This window comes from Belonocnema kinseyi, chromosome 4, assembly GCF_010883055.1.
Source record: "Belonocnema kinseyi isolate 2016_QV_RU_SX_M_011 chromosome 4, B_treatae_v1, whole genome shotgun sequence".
Taxonomy (NCBI): Eukaryota; Metazoa; Arthropoda; class Insecta; order Hymenoptera; family Cynipidae; genus Belonocnema; species Belonocnema kinseyi.
Genome location: NC_046660.1, coordinates 12,797,134 through 12,815,405, shown reverse-complemented (window position 1 = coordinate 12,815,405; position 18,272 = coordinate 12,797,134). Strand labels below are relative to the sequence as shown.

At 26.2% G+C, this 18,272-nt stretch overlaps 1 protein-coding gene across 1 annotated transcript in view; it reads right to left on the bottom strand.

Moving 5' to 3' along the window:
• LOC117171693 (tachykinin-like peptides receptor 86C) overlaps nucleotides 1–18,272 on the bottom strand; it is a 391,005-nt gene that overhangs the window by 10,036 nt on the left and 362,697 nt on the right. The window contains exons 5-6 of the mRNA XM_033359224.1: nucleotides 17,902–18,052; nucleotides 17,640–17,836 (exon numbers count right to left, since the gene is read on the bottom strand). Coding sequence (XP_033215115.1) covers nucleotides 17,640–17,836; nucleotides 17,902–18,052 — 348 coding nt within the window. The remainder of the gene's footprint in view (nucleotides 1–17,639; nucleotides 17,837–17,901; nucleotides 18,053–18,272) is intronic.

Sequence of the window (18,272 nt, the reverse complement as noted above, 5' to 3'; positions counted from 1 at the left end):
AACATAACTAATGATCGAAAATGGTACATTTTTTACAGAGTAGAATAATGGATATTTCCAACAACAAAATTATTACTTCAAATACAAAACAGTTGGATTCATTCAAAGATTTGTTCAATTTTCAATAAATTACAATAATTTGCAATCAAATAGTTAAATTTTTGACTCAAATGGATCAATTTTTACCCGAAAGTGGAATAATTATATTAGTTTTTTTTTTTATTAAGCTTGCACAAAACAATTTTTTTTAACAAATAGTTCATTTTTAAACTAAAATTCTGAATTTGTAAATAAAAACATGCATTTTTGTCATTAAACGAAATTTTTCACATAGAAGATTGTCTTTTCGTCAATTACTTTAGTTTTTTACAACAACAAAAATGCATTTTTAGCCAAGAAGGTTATTTTCCTACCAAAAACCAAAGATGGAATAATAGTATTTAACTTCAAGAAATTAAGCTTGTAACATAAAAATAATTATCCACCAAATAGTTAAATTTTTAACCAAACAGAAAATTCTAAGCTAAAAACTGGAATAATTATATTTTAAATTCAAGCTTGAAGCAGAAAGAAACGAATTTTCAACCATGGAGAAAATTTTTCACTGAAATTATGCTTTTTCAACAAAATAATTAATAATTAAAAGGAATGATGACTTTATACTAAGTTGTTAAATTTTTAACAAACAAAAAAATTAATTTAAAACCAAGAAAGTTGATTTCTTTAAAAAAAGACCAATTTTTGATAAAATACATTAATTTTTAAGCATATATTCAAACTTGAATAAAAAGATAACTTTTCAGCCAACATTGGAAGAATAATATTTCAATTTGTAAAAATAAGGCTTCAGCAAAAAAAACTATTAAGGATAATTGCACAATTTTTCAACAATATTTTTCTGCCTAGAACTAAAAGTTTTAAGCAAAATGTTTAACTATCAGTTAAATTTCCGACTTAAAAAGATTAATTTACAATCAAAAATGGAATAGTTTAATTTTTTAGCGCGAGAAAATATTTCTCTACAAAACACAATTCTTATTTGAGAAGATGAATTCCGAAGCAAAAAGTTTAGTTTTCGAGAACCTTATTTAAAAGTCAATCCTTTTTTCTGGAAATATTAAGTATTATATTTTTTGAATTCATATTTTTTGGGTAATCACTTTTTAAGTTTATGTATATAATAGTTAACTTAATTTTTTTGGTAAAAAGAGTCAACTAATTATTTTGTTACAAATTCGCCATTTTTGTTTAAAAGTTATCCCTTGTGGTTGAAAACTCAACTGCTTTGTTTAAAATTCATTGTTTGCTAGAAAATTCAAAAATTTGGGTGGGGACGAACTTTTTTTAAAGATTCAACAATTTAGTGAAAACGTATTTTCTTTCTGGATTGAAAACTATTTCTTTTTGAAAAATTCTTGCATTGTTAAATTCAACATTTTTTTATCTAAAATTAAGAACATTTTTTGTTTGGAAATTCTAAATAATTCTTGCCAGATAATTGGCATACGCCTATCGTAATCTGAAAATTCACAGCCTTTTTTTTTAATTTTATGTTTTTTAGTAAGACGTCTATTATTTTATTTTTAATTGAGAATTAATCAGACAGATATAATCAGATACTGATCAGATAGATATAAGTAAATATTTTGTTGACAGCTTATATTGTTGGGTAAAAAATTAATTGTTTTTGTTGTTGTTAAAATTAATGCTACTGGTTGAAAATTCAACTATTCGATGAATATTTATCTATTTCGTTGTAAATACTGTCACCCGTCAATTTTTGTTTCGCTTCTGCATCATTTGCTAAAGGGAATAATAAAAATATCGAATTATAATTAGCCTGTAAGTCTAGATCCGTAATACCAACGACCTTTAGCCCCAATGAATGCGAGAGCCACTTGTCGATACAGTCTTGACTACTGAGCTAATCATTCTACGTCTGACCATAGCGGTTTGTATCACTAACCGCTCACGGCAACTTTCCGGCTACAAAGTAGTCAACGCCATTATGATCAGACACAAGTCTATCTCAAGCGTCCGCGCGCAGCATATTTCCATGACTGGAAATCTCTGTCGATAATAATGCCCAAACGGTTGACGCACAACTTCTTCCAGTTCGATCATTCTTCGGGGAGATTATGAATCACGAAGTTGCGCCGCCCATTATCGTGCATTGTATCTCACAAGAGGGGGCGATGGTTGGGACCCCCTCATCCCCACCCCCCCTTCTTTATCGCAATTTTTCACTCGGCTCAGTCGAGTCCACACCATAACGCTAACATCCTACGAGTCTAACTCAGTTAAACTTTCTCCTTCTGTTTACTTCCAAGTCTCTTGAACGTGAGAAATCCACAAAAACCAGGTGTCTAGATTTAGACAGCCCCTCCTAGCTCATTTCTCAAAGGGAAATGACACAAATTAAAATCGTTTCAAATTGAATTTAATCAAGCTAATTTCACGTAAATTATATTTAACCCTATGGAATTAGGAAATTAAGAAAGTACCTTGGTAATTCCTTTTATTCAAAATTTGTATTTTCGGCTTGAAAAGAAGTTTGTAGTAAATTTTTTCTTGTCTGAAAATTACTTTTCAGACGAAAACTCTTTCTTGTTGAAAAGTAAAACACTTTTTTGGGAAATATTTTTTTTTTTAGATCAATTTAACTATTCTTGTATTTGAAATTAAAAACAAAAAAAAAACACATTTTTTGACATTTAAACTATTATATTTGTTGTTGAGATTTCATATTTTTTGATGAAAATGTTATTATTTATTTAGAAATTTAATTCGTCTTTTTTATTTGAATTCAACTTTTTTATTTAAAATAAAAATATTTAAGATGTGAAATATCCATTTTCTTCATTAGGAATTTATCTTTTTATGATTGCAAGTAAAAATTTAACTATTTGTTTCAAATTCCGTCTTTTTCAGAATTCAAAGCCTTTCTAATCAATTTTAACAGAGATTTATGTTAATATATGTTATGGTCTCGTTCATTCTTTTCAGTTGAGAAGATTTGTTAAAACTTCTGTTTAGCTTGGAAATTCCACTACATGGTTAATTTAAGTATATTTTTTCCACTAAAAAAATCTTTTTGTTTTGAAATTCTTAATTTTTTTATAATGCAACAGTTTTTTATTCAAAATTAAAAAAATTTTCCATATGAACGTCAAAGATGATTTTTTTCTTTAGATTTCGTATTTTTTTCTTGAAAATTTAAATACTTAAATAGAAATTTATTTATCTGGTTGAAAATTCATTTTTTTTTGGTTTGAAAATTATTCTTCTTGGTTAGAAATTTATCTTTTGGGCCGAAAATGTAGTAGCTATACTTGTTATTTTAGTTCATTCACTTTGTTTAAAGACCTTTCTTTTATTTTTGTTCAAAAATTCTTTCTTGTTACAAAATTCAACTCGTGTGTTAAAAATTCGTCTTTTTAGTTGCCAACTCATATTTTTTGGTAAAACATTGAATTTTTTTCCTAAACATTAAACAATATACAGAAAAAATCCTTTTTTTTTAGAAAATTTAACTAGTTTGCTAATAATTGGACTATTTGGTTTAAAAATGTGTATGTTTTGGTAGAAATTTGATCTTTTTCGGTTTAAAATGAAACTTCTTGGCTAATAAACAACCTATTTTGGTTGAATAGTCAAGTACTTTGTAGAAAGTTCGTATTTTCTGGTTAAATTCAAGCGTTTTTTATTCAAAATTATGATCCTTTTTAGTTATAAATTACTTTTTAAACTTACAATTAAACTATTTGACTGAAAAATTAATTATTTGATCAAAATTTTAAAAGCTTTCAAAAAAAAGTATCCTATTTGTTTTTGTTAGGAATTCCTTATTTTTACTTTAAAATTCAAATTTTTTTAGGAATCTCAATTATTTTATTTAAAAATTAACTTTTTCGTTAAAGATTAACTGCCTTTTAAAAATCCATATTTTTGGTTTAAAAATTTAATTATTTCGTAGAAAATTTATTTCTTAGGCTTTGAAATTAAAAAAAAATAATGATCATTTGTTTTTTCTTAGCAGAAAAATTTTTCTTTGTTAATATTCTACTCTTAGCTAGAAAATAATTCTGTTTTGGTTGAGGATTAAACGATTTCGCTAAAAAAATTTTGTTTTTTATTGTATCTAACTGTTTTTATTTATGAGTTGAATCTTTTTTTACTAAAACCTCAACTATGATATTTCTGATTAAAATTCATATTTCGTGTTTGAAAGTTTAACTTTGTGATTTAAAATTGATGTATTTTCTTAATAATTTTGTTTTATGTAAAAAACTAATTTTTCGCGTAAAAAGTTTATCTTTATCGTTGAAAAGTCTACTATTACATTTTTGGAAAATAAATTTCTTGTTTGAATACCCACTATTGGTCGACAATAAACTCTTTTGTTAAAAATTTACATTTTCGCGTTTTTCAGAAAATTTATCTTTTCAGCTTGAAAACTATAATTTCAGCTCCGAAAATTAATTTTTTAACATTAAATTTCGTTATGATTTTTTTAATTAACTTTTCAATCAATAATAATTTATAACATCTTTAGAAGATGGCTTTTTAAATATTTCAATTGACTTGAAATGAGTTTTTCTATTGGATTTTTCTCTTGCCTGATTATTGGCACAAACCTATCGTAATCTCAATGGCAAATTTCAATGAGGATCTTAATACCTCTGAGAAAGTCTAAATCCTAGAATATTTAGCATAAAAGTCGCATGCAAATAAAGTCATTCCCTAAATTAAATTTTTCTTAAATTCGCTTTTCCTTCTGTTTTCTATTCTTTTTTTCACTACTTTTCTTCATGTTTCTTGAGATCGTTTTAAAGCCTTATCAATCTCGTTGCTTTCACAAAATCGATTAGGTACTTCTTTTTTTCTGATCCGCATCTTTTTACTTTGCATGACACATTCTGCGACAAGCTTCTATAAAAACCTTTTTATCTTTAGTGACGAAGATTACGAAAACCGACAAGTGGAAGAAGCCAGAAGTGTCCTTAGTGGTAAAAATTCTCCGCATTTTTCCAACCAACAGTATTTTCCGCATTAAAACGAGAAAGTGGGAATACGCAAAACAAATTCTATAAGAGGTGAAGATCACAGGTTGAAAAAAATTCAAGTTTTTTAAATTATCTAATTTTTAATGGTTCAATATGTCTTTTAAAAGTAGTAGAAACAATTAGCGCGCCCTTATAATACAACAATTTTAAAGCCAATTTTTTGTTAAAGAATTTACATAAATGGACAAAAATTATTCGGTTTTCATTTAAATTTAACTATTTATAATTATTTATTTATTTCATTTTTATTTTTGTGTAGAATATAATTGGTTTCAATAAAAAATTTAAGTAATTTGTCAAAACTTCGTCTTTTTTTATTTCTACTGTTTCTGGTTTAAAGCTTATTATTTTCGAAAAATATTCATTATTTTTGGTTGAATGTTATTTTTTTTTTCGTTAAAAATTCATTCTTTTTGGTTGAAAGTTAATCCCTTTTCATTAAAAGTGAAATATGTTGGCTTGAAACTAAATTTTTTTTTCGTTATATGTTAACACTTTTCGGTTGAAAATTCGATTAATTTTGTTAAAAATTAATCGGTTTTGGTTGAGATTAAACTTTTTGTTTAATTCGTCTTTTCATTTACAAAATTCAAGTATTTTGGTTTAAAGCTGATTCTTTTCGGTTAAAAGGTATTGATTCTTTTTTGTTGAAGGTTAATTCTCTTTGAATGAAACTTAGTTCTTTTTTGTTAAAATTTAACTCTTTTTGTTTGAAATTCAATTCTTCTCCGTTAAAATTTCATTCTTTTTGTTGGGAAATTCTACCAGTTTCTTGAAAATTCTTCTTTTTTGTTTGGAAGTTTATTTCTTGTATCCAAATTTGAAATTTTTAGTTCAAAATACAACTATTGGGTTAAAAATGAATCAGTTTTGATTGAGCATTAAACTATTTTGTTAAAAATTTGCCTTTGATGTAAAAGTCAACTGTTTCTGATTTAAAAAAAAAAACCTTTTTGGTTAATGTTAATGATAGTGTGTCTTTTCAGTGAACAAAATCAACTTTTTTTAGTTGAAAGATAAGTCTTTTTGTTTAACAATTATAATTTTTTTAATTCATCATATTTGGTTTAAAATTATATTTTTCGTCGCAAAATTTCATACCCCATTTTTGATGTGAATCTTATATTTTTTATTAAATTTTTTTTTCATTTGAAATTCAATTATTTATTCGAGAATGAAACAATTCAGATGAAAATTAATTTTTCAACTGGAAATTCAAATGTTTAGCTGAAAATATATATATATTATTATTCGCTTTTAAATTTAACTTTTTTTGGTCGCAAATTCAACTATATATTTAAAAATGAATCGTTTTTGGTAGAAGAGTCGACTATTTTGCTGAAGATTCATTTCTGTTGTCGAAATTTAATTTTTTTATTAAAAAATTTAACTTTTTCAATTAATTGGCTTCAGCTAATAATATAACTACTTTGCTAAAAATTTGTCTTTGCGGATTTAAAATTCAACTATTTTTCTTGAAAGTTAATTCTTTTTGGTCGAAAGTGTAACTAGATTATTTAAAACATTCATTTTTTTAAAATGATGATTTATCATTTTACCTAAAAATTCATCTCTTTGATTGAAACTTAAACTATTTTATCTTAAAAAATTGTTAACATGAAAAATAATTTTTTAAATAAAATATTTAACTATTACATTATTGTTCAAAAATGTATCTTTTTAAATGAAAATTCACGTATTTGGTTACAAACTTATCTCCTGGATAAAAGTTCAGCTCTTTTTTTGAAAATTTGACTATTTTATATGAGGTTTTTAATAAAAAATTCTAGTAGTTCATTAAAGATTCGCGTTTTTTAGTTCAAGATTCATGTCCAACTATTTGGTTAATAGTTGATGATTTTTGTTAAAAATTATTCTTTTTTATCAAAAATCTTATTATTCAGTTTAAAATTTAATTATTTGTTAAAAATTCAACTTTTTTGTTAAAAAATAATCCTCTCTAATCAAAATTCAACTCGTATGCTCAAAATTCGTCTTTTCGTATCTTTTTTTCTAAAATTATTTAATTATTCAGTGTCCCTACAAAAATACAAGAAATAATTAGCGCGTATTCAAGATTTAAAAACTTGGTTATTCTTTTTTCTTTCTTGACTGCAAAATATAAAAAATAATTCTTTAAAAGTCGCCTTTATTGTTTCCAAATTCGCCTAATTTGCTAATTTAATATAAGAATATAGAGCACATTGCAAATTTCCACAAAATATTCAATTCTTTTATTTGTAAATATCACGAGCTAAATTAAACTTTATTTATGAATTTCTGAGAAACAATTAGCGTTACTTGAAAATTCAACTATCTGTTTGAAAATTTAGCTTTCTTCTTGAAAATACGTCTTTTTAACTAAAAATGTTAGCATTCGATTGAAAACCTATTATTTATTTTCTCAAAATATTTTTCTTGAAATTTAACACTTTTTATGAAAAGCCGTCTTTTTTGTCAATTTCAACTATTTTTTGTTTTTAATAAGAACTTTTATTGTCCAAAGGTCTTCTATTTTGAAAACTGAACTACTTTAATGAAAATACCTTTTCTTGTTCCGAGATTCACCTCTTTAGTTGAAAATTAACGTATTTTATTTAACGAATAATTTTTTAACTAAGAATTTAGGTGTTTGGTTGGAAATTCATGTTTTTTTTTTGTAAAAATTCTTTTCTTTTTGTTAGAAATTTCATTACGTGGTTCAAAATTTCACATTTTTCTAGAAAATTCATATCTTGAGCTTTGGATTCAATAATTTGGTAGAAATTCATCTTTCTTAAGTGCAAAAATTTTATTTGTTTGAAAATTCATTTCATTTAGTAGAAATTTCATTTTTGCTTTGATTGCAATTGCTTGCTTAAAAATAATATTATTACGTTCAAAAATCAAAACGTTTATTTTAACATCATCTAATTTTGTTTCAAATTAAAATGTTATGCTAAAAATTCGTCTTTTTAAGTTGAAATACACATTTTTGGGTAGAAAATTCCACTTTAGTGTTCAAAAATTTTTTGTGGCTTGCAGCTTTTTGTATTTGGTAACAAATTTAAGTTTTTGCTTGAATATTAACATTTTGGTCAAAAATCCAACTAATTTACGGAAAAATGCTTGTTTTTGTTATAAACTTTATTGTTTAGATAAATAATTTTTTTTTGGCTGGAAAATTATTTTCTTTTTGAAATAATGAAGGTGAAAGTGAACTCACTTTTTTGTAATAAATATTTCCCATGTAGAGTTTCCTTATTAGATTCGAGAAAACTTCCTCGGGCGCACAGTGGGGCAAAAAAAACGTCCATGGCCAAATTTATTTTCAGAAAACAATTATTATCTTGGCCGGTTTTAAAATTTTTGTTAATTTAATAAAAAATGTGACTTTTGAAGTATACTGTTTTTTTGAAAATAATTTCATATAATCAAAAATACCTAGAAAAGTGAAAACAACTATCCAAAAAAGATGTCCAATAGCAATGCAAGTTTTAAAAAAATTCTTTAAATTTATTAAATTAGTTGTAAAGAAGTAAGTGAATGAAAATGTTTTCTTGGAGATTGGCTGCGATTCTTCTCTTGATTCACATTAAATTGGAACAATTTATGTACAAAAAGAGTTTTTAGTAAATTAATTATATTTAATAAATATTTTTTTACTTCTTCTTTATTCATATTGTGTCCCTTAAGGGTTTACATGACTTCCATTCCTTACAACCGCTTACAGATTTTTTTCAAATCTTATCCTTACTATATACACCTTATATCCTGGCTTCCTCCAGTCTGCCACAAGTAATATCTTTCCTTTCTTTCCACCCCCCATATCCCTGCTCCATAACTAAATCCCGGCCATACCAGCGCATCAAATAACCACATTCTCCTTCTGCAATTTTTTTAACCTTCTTTTTCCTATTCCCCATATTTGTTTCATTACCCCTCCTGCTTTTTTTTGTCCTTTTTTATATGAACTCAATGATCTCCATTTTTTGCAAGATATATCCCAAACATTTAAACTTTTTTACTTCTACTAACTTTATTTCCTTCCATCTGCCCGTCCGTTCCTTCTTCATTTCCCTTCCTTTTCTAAACCTCATTATCTTTGTTTTTATCTTGTTCATTATCTTTGTTTTGTTTCCTAATTCCTCCCCAACTTTTTCACCTTATTTCTTCTTCAAAGTCTGATATTATTATATTAAATAAAAGTGAATTCAGAGGATATCTTTGCCTCACTCCTCTCACCCACCAGAAACTATCTCCTACTTGCTCTCCTAACTTTACTCTGCTTTTTATTTTTATACAAATTTCCGATACTCTCCTCATTAATCCCTCTCTTATTTCCGTTTTTACCATAACTTTTTCTTTTTCGCCTTGGTCTAATGAGTCCTCGGTCTTTAGGTCCACGAACATTGCTATCATTGCCCCTTTTCCCCTTTTAATTCTCTTATTTACTAGATAGTTCAGAACATATATGTTATCCATCACCCCCATTCCTTTTCTAAACCATGTCTGATACGGTGGGTCTATCTTTTTTTCTATAACTTCTTTCTTCAATCTCTCCAACGAAACCGTTACATATATTTTATATGGTGCTGGAATCAGCGTCACGCCCCTATTACCTTTAACCTCATCCCCTTTTATCTCCTCACCTTTGCCTTTCTTCACTCTTGGTATCACTACTCCTTCCGTCAATAACTCTGGCCACCTTTCTCCTCTACATACTCGATTACACATTACACATGCCCATCCTCTAGTACCGTGCCTCCATATTTCCATACTTCATTTGGAATCTTATCTATACCAGTTGCCTTTCCATCCTTCCTTATTCCTACCACCTTGGCTACTTCTTTCCTTATTATGTCCTCTTCTTCATTTCTTTCTCTACTATATTTTCCTCGCTTTCTAACTGTCCTCTCTACTCCTCCTAGCAAATTCAAAAAATATTTTTTCCATTCTACCATTTCAATATCTCGATTCACTCTTTTTCTTCTTTTTTTTCTCTATTTACTACCGTCCATAACGCTTCTTCCATCCTAGCTTTCTCCGCCTCTTCTTCAAACCTTCTATTCTCTTCCTCTTTCTTTTGATCACACAACTCAGTTTAATCTTTCCTTTTTTTCCTATATTCTTCCCCATTAATTTTTTTATCTTCACTTTCTTCATTCTTTTGTGACCTCGTTTTTTTCTCTTTACAATCCTCATCCCATCCACTTCTATTCTTCCCTTTACTAATTTCATTTTTGTTTGTGCACTCTAATCCTCTTTTTATTTCTCCTACCATTCTTTCCATCTCCTCGTCCACGTTTTCCTCTCTGATTTTGATACATCTGCCCTTTTCTCTAAACTGTTCTTTTCCTTGCCTTGACCAATCCCCTTTTCCTACACTTTTTACCTTTGCTCCCTTTCTATTCATATTGCTATTACTTTTTTCTCCCTCTAATGTTACTATTAAGGGAAAGTGATCCCTAGTTTCTTGACCTTCTCCCTAAACACATTATCCACTATCACATAATCAATTACCGTTTCCCTTTCTCCTTCTTTGCGAATTTTTTCTCTTTTTTTGTTACTTATAAGCACTTTTTATAAACAAATATCTATATCAGATATTTTTGATGGAAGAAATAAAGTTTTTTTCTTCTAAATCTCAAATTTTTTAAAACATTTTCAAGACATGAAACAGTTTATTATTATAAACAACAATTCAATTAATAAATGTTATCATTTTATCGTTTCTAAATAAAATACCGCTTTTTTCACGGAATTAACAGTCAGTTATTTAACAATGATTTATTGCTATAAATTGATAACCTTTGATGATTTTTTAACAAAACTTAATTAACAAATGCATTACTTGGCTATTTTTTCGCATTTAAACTGTATTTTTTTTGTGTAATCAACTGTTAATAACACATTTATTAACTTTTTTTAATAGTTTGATAACGGTTTACTATTTTTATTTTTTCTGACAATTCACTTAACGTAGCTATACACGGTATATAATAGAAAAACTTTACAAGTATTTCACAGGTGGGGATATTATTATTAAATCAAAATAATTCTAACATAAACACTTTTTGTTTAACTGATATCGTCGAAACGATATTTCTTTTTGAATTTTCAAAAGTTATAGATACATAGCAAAAAATCATTGCTAAATACGTGGCTGGTAATTTCGTAAAAAAAGAGGTTTGTTATTTATAAATACATAAATGAATACAAATTTGCTTAAAAAGTTATTGTCTACAAAAATAAATGGTATACTGTCATCAAAATCTTATTAACAATTTAAAAGTTAGTTATTTACAGTTCATTCCATCGAAAAAATGAAGTTTTTAACCTCTAAAAATATCCAAATAGTGCTTTGGTAAATAGTTAATTAAGGTAGTTTAAATAATTGTTAACTTTTACTTGGTGACAATATATGAAACTTCGGTTTTAAAATAAAAAAATTTTTAACCAAACAGTTTCATTTTCAACGAAAATGATTAATTTTCTACAAACAAAAAATTTTCACCAAAAATTGAATAATTAAATTTTTATTCAAAAAATGATTGTTCAAACAAATAGTTGAATTTTGAATAATAAAAATATAATAATTTTGAACTACAGAGCTTAACTTTCAATTAAGTAAATTTATTTGCAACCTTAAATATGAAGTTTCAACTAAAATGATAAATATTTTACTGGAATACTTTAATGTTTAACCGAAACAAGAATCTTTTAAACAAATAGATTAACTTGCAACAAATAGATAATTTTCTGCCAAAAACCAAACTCATTTTGAAAATTTTTTAGACCAATTTTTTCTTAATTTGAAAATTCTATGTACAGATATTTGTAGTTTTAAAAAGAAAAATTGATTTATTCTAATTACTCTTTAAAAAAAAAAAATTCTCAGAGTTATAGCATTTTCAAAATTGTTTAAATCAACCGAAAATCTAAATTTTAAGCCAAACAACGCACGATATGAAAAAAGTCAAGAATAGAAAAACATTGATTTTTGATAGCCCTACAAGTTTATCATGACAAATTTTTAGATTTTCTTGAAAAATCGAAAATTTAAATTCGGATTTCACAAAAAATAATGAAAAATCAAAATTTCCATTTTGTGGTTTAACTATTTAGGATTCGAAAAAAGATGAGTGAACAAAAATTTGCATCTTAAAAAAGATGTGCAATTTCGTTTAGAAGAAATTTGATAGGACACGTCCATTTTATTTTATTCGTGAAAAATAACATTGAAAATAAAATAAAAAATAAAATGTGTAGAAACACGACGAAATTAACGAAAAAAAAACATTTAACAAAACCTGTTTACAAATTTCTGTCGAAAATCGAGCGCGCAATTATTTTATTTTAAATATAAGAATCGCGAATTTCAATGATTTAGGATTATAAAAATATTTCGAAAATAGGACAACTTAAAAACTTAAAAATGAAATATTTTCTGACTAGAATTTTAAAACTTCGCAAAAACGTTTTTCTGAAGATTATCCTTTTACTCATAAATTTTATTACTTGGTTAGTATAATAATTTTCATGAAAAGACACCTTTTTTGGTTACAAATTGTCTACAATTCTTATTTTGGTATTAGAAAGTGAACTGGAATCTTCTTTGGATGAAAACTTAACTTTTTTTTTGGTTTAATTCTTCTATTTTAGAGAAATTTCATCTTCCTTTAATTGAAATGTAACTTTTAGATTAAACATTCAACGCTTTTTTTAAAGCTTGTCCTTTTTATTTAAAAATTCACCTGCTGAAGCAGAAGTTACATCTTTTTGTTGCGAAAATGTTTGTTTAAAGAAGTCAATTGTTTTTATTTACAATTAAAGCATTTTTTGGTTGAAATATCAACTATTATATTTTTAATAATAATTGATCTTTTTTGGTAAGAAATTAGTCTTTTTTATTTTAAAAATTCATGAAATTCTTAGAAAATTAAAGTATTAGCTTAACCAAAGAAGTTAAATTCTGCTCAAAAAATATAATAGTCGACATTTTAACCAAAAATATTTCAATTGCAAATTAAAAGCAGTTCAATTAATTTAAAAAAAAAACAACGTATTTGCCATGACAATTGAAACCTTAACCTAATAAGATTACTTTCGAACCACAGTTGCATTTTTGCCCAGGAAGGATGAAAAAAAGATCACAAAACATTTTGAATTATTTCCTAAAATTTTGTTTAAGTTTGTGAAATATTGTAAAGGAAAATCTTGCATTTTTCCAAATTACATATTTTAAAAAAAATGTGAATAACTTTAAGAGATTTTTAAAAGTTTTGGAATGATTCAAAAACAATGAAAACTTGTAAATTTTCTTAAAGAATTTTGTAAAGTTTCACGAAAATGTAAGACATTTTTTCAGGTTCCTCGGAAAAATTTAAATAATTTTTTATTTCGAAAAATTCATTTGAAGAGATTTTCAAAAATGATTTCGGAAGATTTCAAAATAATTCAAAGAAGTATCTAGAGGATTTCAAGGCAAATCTTGAAAAATGAACTTCAAGATTAAATTAAAAAAAGGTTTTCAAACATTAACGACGATTCCCTAAAATTTATAAAAATAATTTAGAAGATTTGAAAGCAAAATGTTTCAATTTAATAAGATTGCAAAACATTTTATTATTTTTTACTAGAAGTAGTGTTAACATTGTTTACTAATCCAAATTTCATTTCGGAAAATTTTAACTACTAATAACCGTTTACACTAATTAAAAAAATATACATATAATTTTGAAAATTGAATATAGATACTCAATCCACAACATAATAAGGATTTCAAAAAATCAATATTCATCACATGGCCTTAAAATAAATAATTATTTTTTGTTGCTAAATGGAGAAAAATTAAAATGCAATCTTTAGGTTATTTAATATTGTAAAAAAAATTAAATCAGCTAATAAGCAATTGATCAGCTCATAACACAAAAAGCATTATTGAAATTTTAATGTTTATCAAATATAATATTTTGAAAAATAATATTCAGCTAATAATTAATTGATTATTTCATCATATGGGAAGCTAATAACTGAAGCTTTTAACTTTCAGTGAAGCATCCAAATAATGTTTAATAAATATATATTTTTTAATTTAAACTTTTATTTCTTAAAATTTAGTTTTTTATAACATTTTTAACTAATTCCACAAATCAAAAGTTTTGATAGAATTAATTAATAGTTATTTAACTAATTCACAACATAAAAAGCATTAAACAATCATTTTCATTTAATCATTCCAATAAGTTTCACATTGTATTTTCTTTAAGTTTAAAACGGCATTTCTATATATTTAATTTATTAAAAACATTTAAAATTAATATTTAAAAAATTGAACTAATTTAGTTATAATTTTTAAAATTGAATTTAAATACTCATTTCACTTCGAAAATATTAGAAAAATGATATAAATGTAATATAGGTATTCTGAATAAAAAATTAAATTTTATTGTAAAAATAATAGCTAATATTGAATAATATAATCTGAATGTAAATAATGAATTCATGTTACGTAATTTTTAAAAATCCTAAATTGAATCTTTATGTAATTCAATATTGTATTCAAAATTAATCCGCTAAGAATTCATTAAATAGTTCACAACCTAAAGAGCTTTAATCATTTATTTTTATTAAAAAAATCAAATTCTTTTCATTTTTATGTTGTTTTCTTTTATTTTAAACTTTAAATTCTGAATATTTTGATTTCTTTTAAAACAGTTTCATAAAATTAAATTTTAAATAGAATTATTTAATAAAAATTCAATCATCTCAAAACAAAAACAAGCATTATACCATTATTTTCATTACAAATTGAAATAATTTAAAGCTTTAAAAAATTTTCACTTTATATATTTTTAAATTTGAACTTGTCTTCGTTTAAATTTAATTAATTACAAGCTTACTAATTCTTGAAAATATAAATTGTAGCCGTATTGATTAATAATTTATTAATGAGTAAAGAACATAAAAATCGTTCAAGGATTATTTTGATTGAAATGTATGTACATTTCATTTTAAAAAATTAATTCACATAGTCATTTTAAAAAATTAATTCACATACTCATTTTCCAACATCACAAACATTAGAAAAAATAATTGAAATGTAGATATTTGAAACAAAAAATTAATTTTATGATAGAAATAATAGCCATTATTTAATTACATAAGCTCAATGACAATAATAAATGTATGTGAATTGATTGAAAACAATTTATATTCAGTTAAAAAAAGCAATTAGACAATAGTTAGTTAATCTGTTCATAATATAAAAAGCTTTAATAAATTATTTACATTGAAACATCAAAATAATTTCCAATCTATATTTTGATGACGATTTTAAGTATTAATAATCCTTTAAAATAATTCCATAAAAACTTAAAACATATCTATAATATATAAAAATCTCGTGTCACGATGTTTGTCGCTACTAAACTCCGAAACTACTTAACCGATCTCGATGAAATTTTGTACACTGTGTGTATCTTGGTCCAACTTAAAGGATAGGATACATGTAGGCTTTATGTAGGACAAATTCTAAAGCAATATTCTGATTCAGCGGCCCAAAATGCATAAGGCTAGCCTAATGACTTGGCCTGTCGCATACAACTTTTTTTGTGGGCCTTTGATAATTAACCATTCAATAGCAGAAAAAGCATTAAATTAATTATTTTCATTAAATCATTCACATAATTTTGACATTACATATATTTTTTTCTTAATTTGCAATTCCCTTTCTGTTACTTGGGTTTAGTAATCAACTAATAACAACTAATAACTAATTTATGAGTTTACAGGATAAAAAAGCATCAAAGATTTATTTTTATTAAAAAATAAAAGTGATTCTTATTTTATATTTTACTTTAAAGTTTCATCTTTTAAACTTTAAGGTGTAAACGTTAAGGTGTCTTTACGATATCGTAAATAAGTCGCATAATCTGACGATGTCTTTACGATATCGCAAAGACACCGAAACGACATGGACATAGGATGTCGTAAAGTTGTCGTAAAGATGTCGTAACGATGTCGGAAAGATGTCGTAACGATGTCGTAAAGACGTCGACAAACTTTGTACCCACTGGGTTGCATTCAATTTTTCCAACGGCAAATATGCCTTTTTGTTGACAACTTTGCTACATAACCTACAAATTATATTTATCAAGTCATTATATCTATTTTAATTGCGGTATTAATTCGTTTTCTAAATATCTTCATTAACCCTTAGCGACATGGTGGGAATACCGTATTCCCACCTTTTTTCATATCAGTTTTTGCGATTTCAGATTAGTTTTTATTGGATTTTACACAGATTTTTTTAAATTTCATACTCGCAGAGTGATAGAAAATTGAAATTTTTTTGCGAAGGGTCTAAATTTTTTAAATAATTTGTTAATACTTATAAACAAAGTTGAAAAAAATCCTTTCTTGATGAAAAAATTCATTATTGAAAAAACTTTCCATTATATCCTTATGCAAATGGGTGCTTAAGGGTTTTTGGAGTCGCTGAATACGAATTTGGACTCAGATTTTGGACATTTAAAATGGTGGGTCCAATTTGGCTGCCGAAATTGGGAATATTTTTGGATTTTATTTAAAAATTGGTATACAGGGGTTTTTGGGGTCAGTGATCACAAATATGAAGTCAGATTTTGGAAACTTAAAATGGTGGATCTAAGATGGTGGCCGAAACTTTGAATATTTTTGGATTTTTTTTCTGAAAATTGATATACAGAGGTTTTCGGGGACGCGGATCACGAATCTGAAATCAGACTTTGAAAATCCAAAATGACGGATCCAACATGGCGGTCAAAATAAGAAAGTTTTCTGGATTTTTTTAAAAATTATAATACAAGGATATTTGGACTCACTGATCATGAATCTGAATTTAGATTTTTAAAATTCTGAAAATTGGTACTAATCCATGTTTTAGGTGAGTAGGTTTGTTTTTTCAAACCTCAATAAGCTAAATATTTGTCATTTTGAATACAGATTCAAGATCAGCGACCCCTTGCCTGTGCCAACTTTCAAAAACCAATTTAGATATACTTTGAATTTTGTCCCGCCATTTTGAATATTCAAAATCAAAGTTCATATTCGTGATCAAAGATACCAAAAACCCTGAGCACCCAGTTGAAAAAAAAAATTCAAATTTTGCCCGCCTTATTGGATCCGCTATTTTGAATTTTCAAAATCTGAGTTCAGATTCGTGATTACCGAGTTCAAAAAACCCCTGTATACCAATTCTTTAAAAAAATTCAAAAATATTCTAAATTTAAGTCGCCATATTGGATCTACCATTTTGAATTTTCTAAATCTGAGTTCAAATTCGTGATCAGTCATCCCAAAAAAAACCCCGCATACCAATTTTCAGAAAAAAAATAGGCCAAACGTTAGTCGCCACATTGGACGCGCCATTTTGAATTTTCAAAATCTGAGTTCAAATTCGTAATCAGCGATTACGAATTTTGTTGCAGCTCCTTGAAAACCGAAAATGGGTTCGAATGGAAACTTCAATTTTCTCTGTGTTAAAAGCTTTAGAATTCTACGTGGCAACCTCGTTTACTGTTTAATTGGAATAAATAAAATAAGACTTACCTCGTGTTCATCCAATAGTATATTAAAGGATTCACCATCGCATTCGACATTGCAAGCCAATAAAATCCTAGAAAAACGTGTTGCGCGTAGCTCGTTTCTGCAAAACGACGATGATGATAGGCGAAAATAAAAAAGCCATGATATGGCAGCCAACATACGGCAAATATCGTCACCACGATAATGAACATTTTAACGACCTGAAAGTAAGGGAAAATTGTTATTATCTCGTAAACTTTTATATTTTTAATAACAATCTTTTTACCTTCCTTTTGGACTTCATTGACTCTTTTTGATATTGCGTGTGTTCCCCTATTGATTTTGAGCCCCATAATTTACGACCCATTAACGTGTAACATATGGCCATTATCAGCATGGGGATCAGATAAGTAAGTCCAAGAAACACTAAATTGTATCTGTAAGAGAGAAAAAGCTTATCGGTAAGGCGGGTAAAAAAAGCGATTTTTTTAGATCGAGGTGATACGAGGGTAGTTCAATAAGTCCTCAGAATGAAGTATAAAAACAATTTTTTTGGGGTAAATTTTTTTTTTACTTTTCAACATAATCTCCTTGGAGCTCTATACACTTGGTCAATCGCTTTTCAAGTTTTTTTAATCCTTCAGAAAAGTGCGTTTT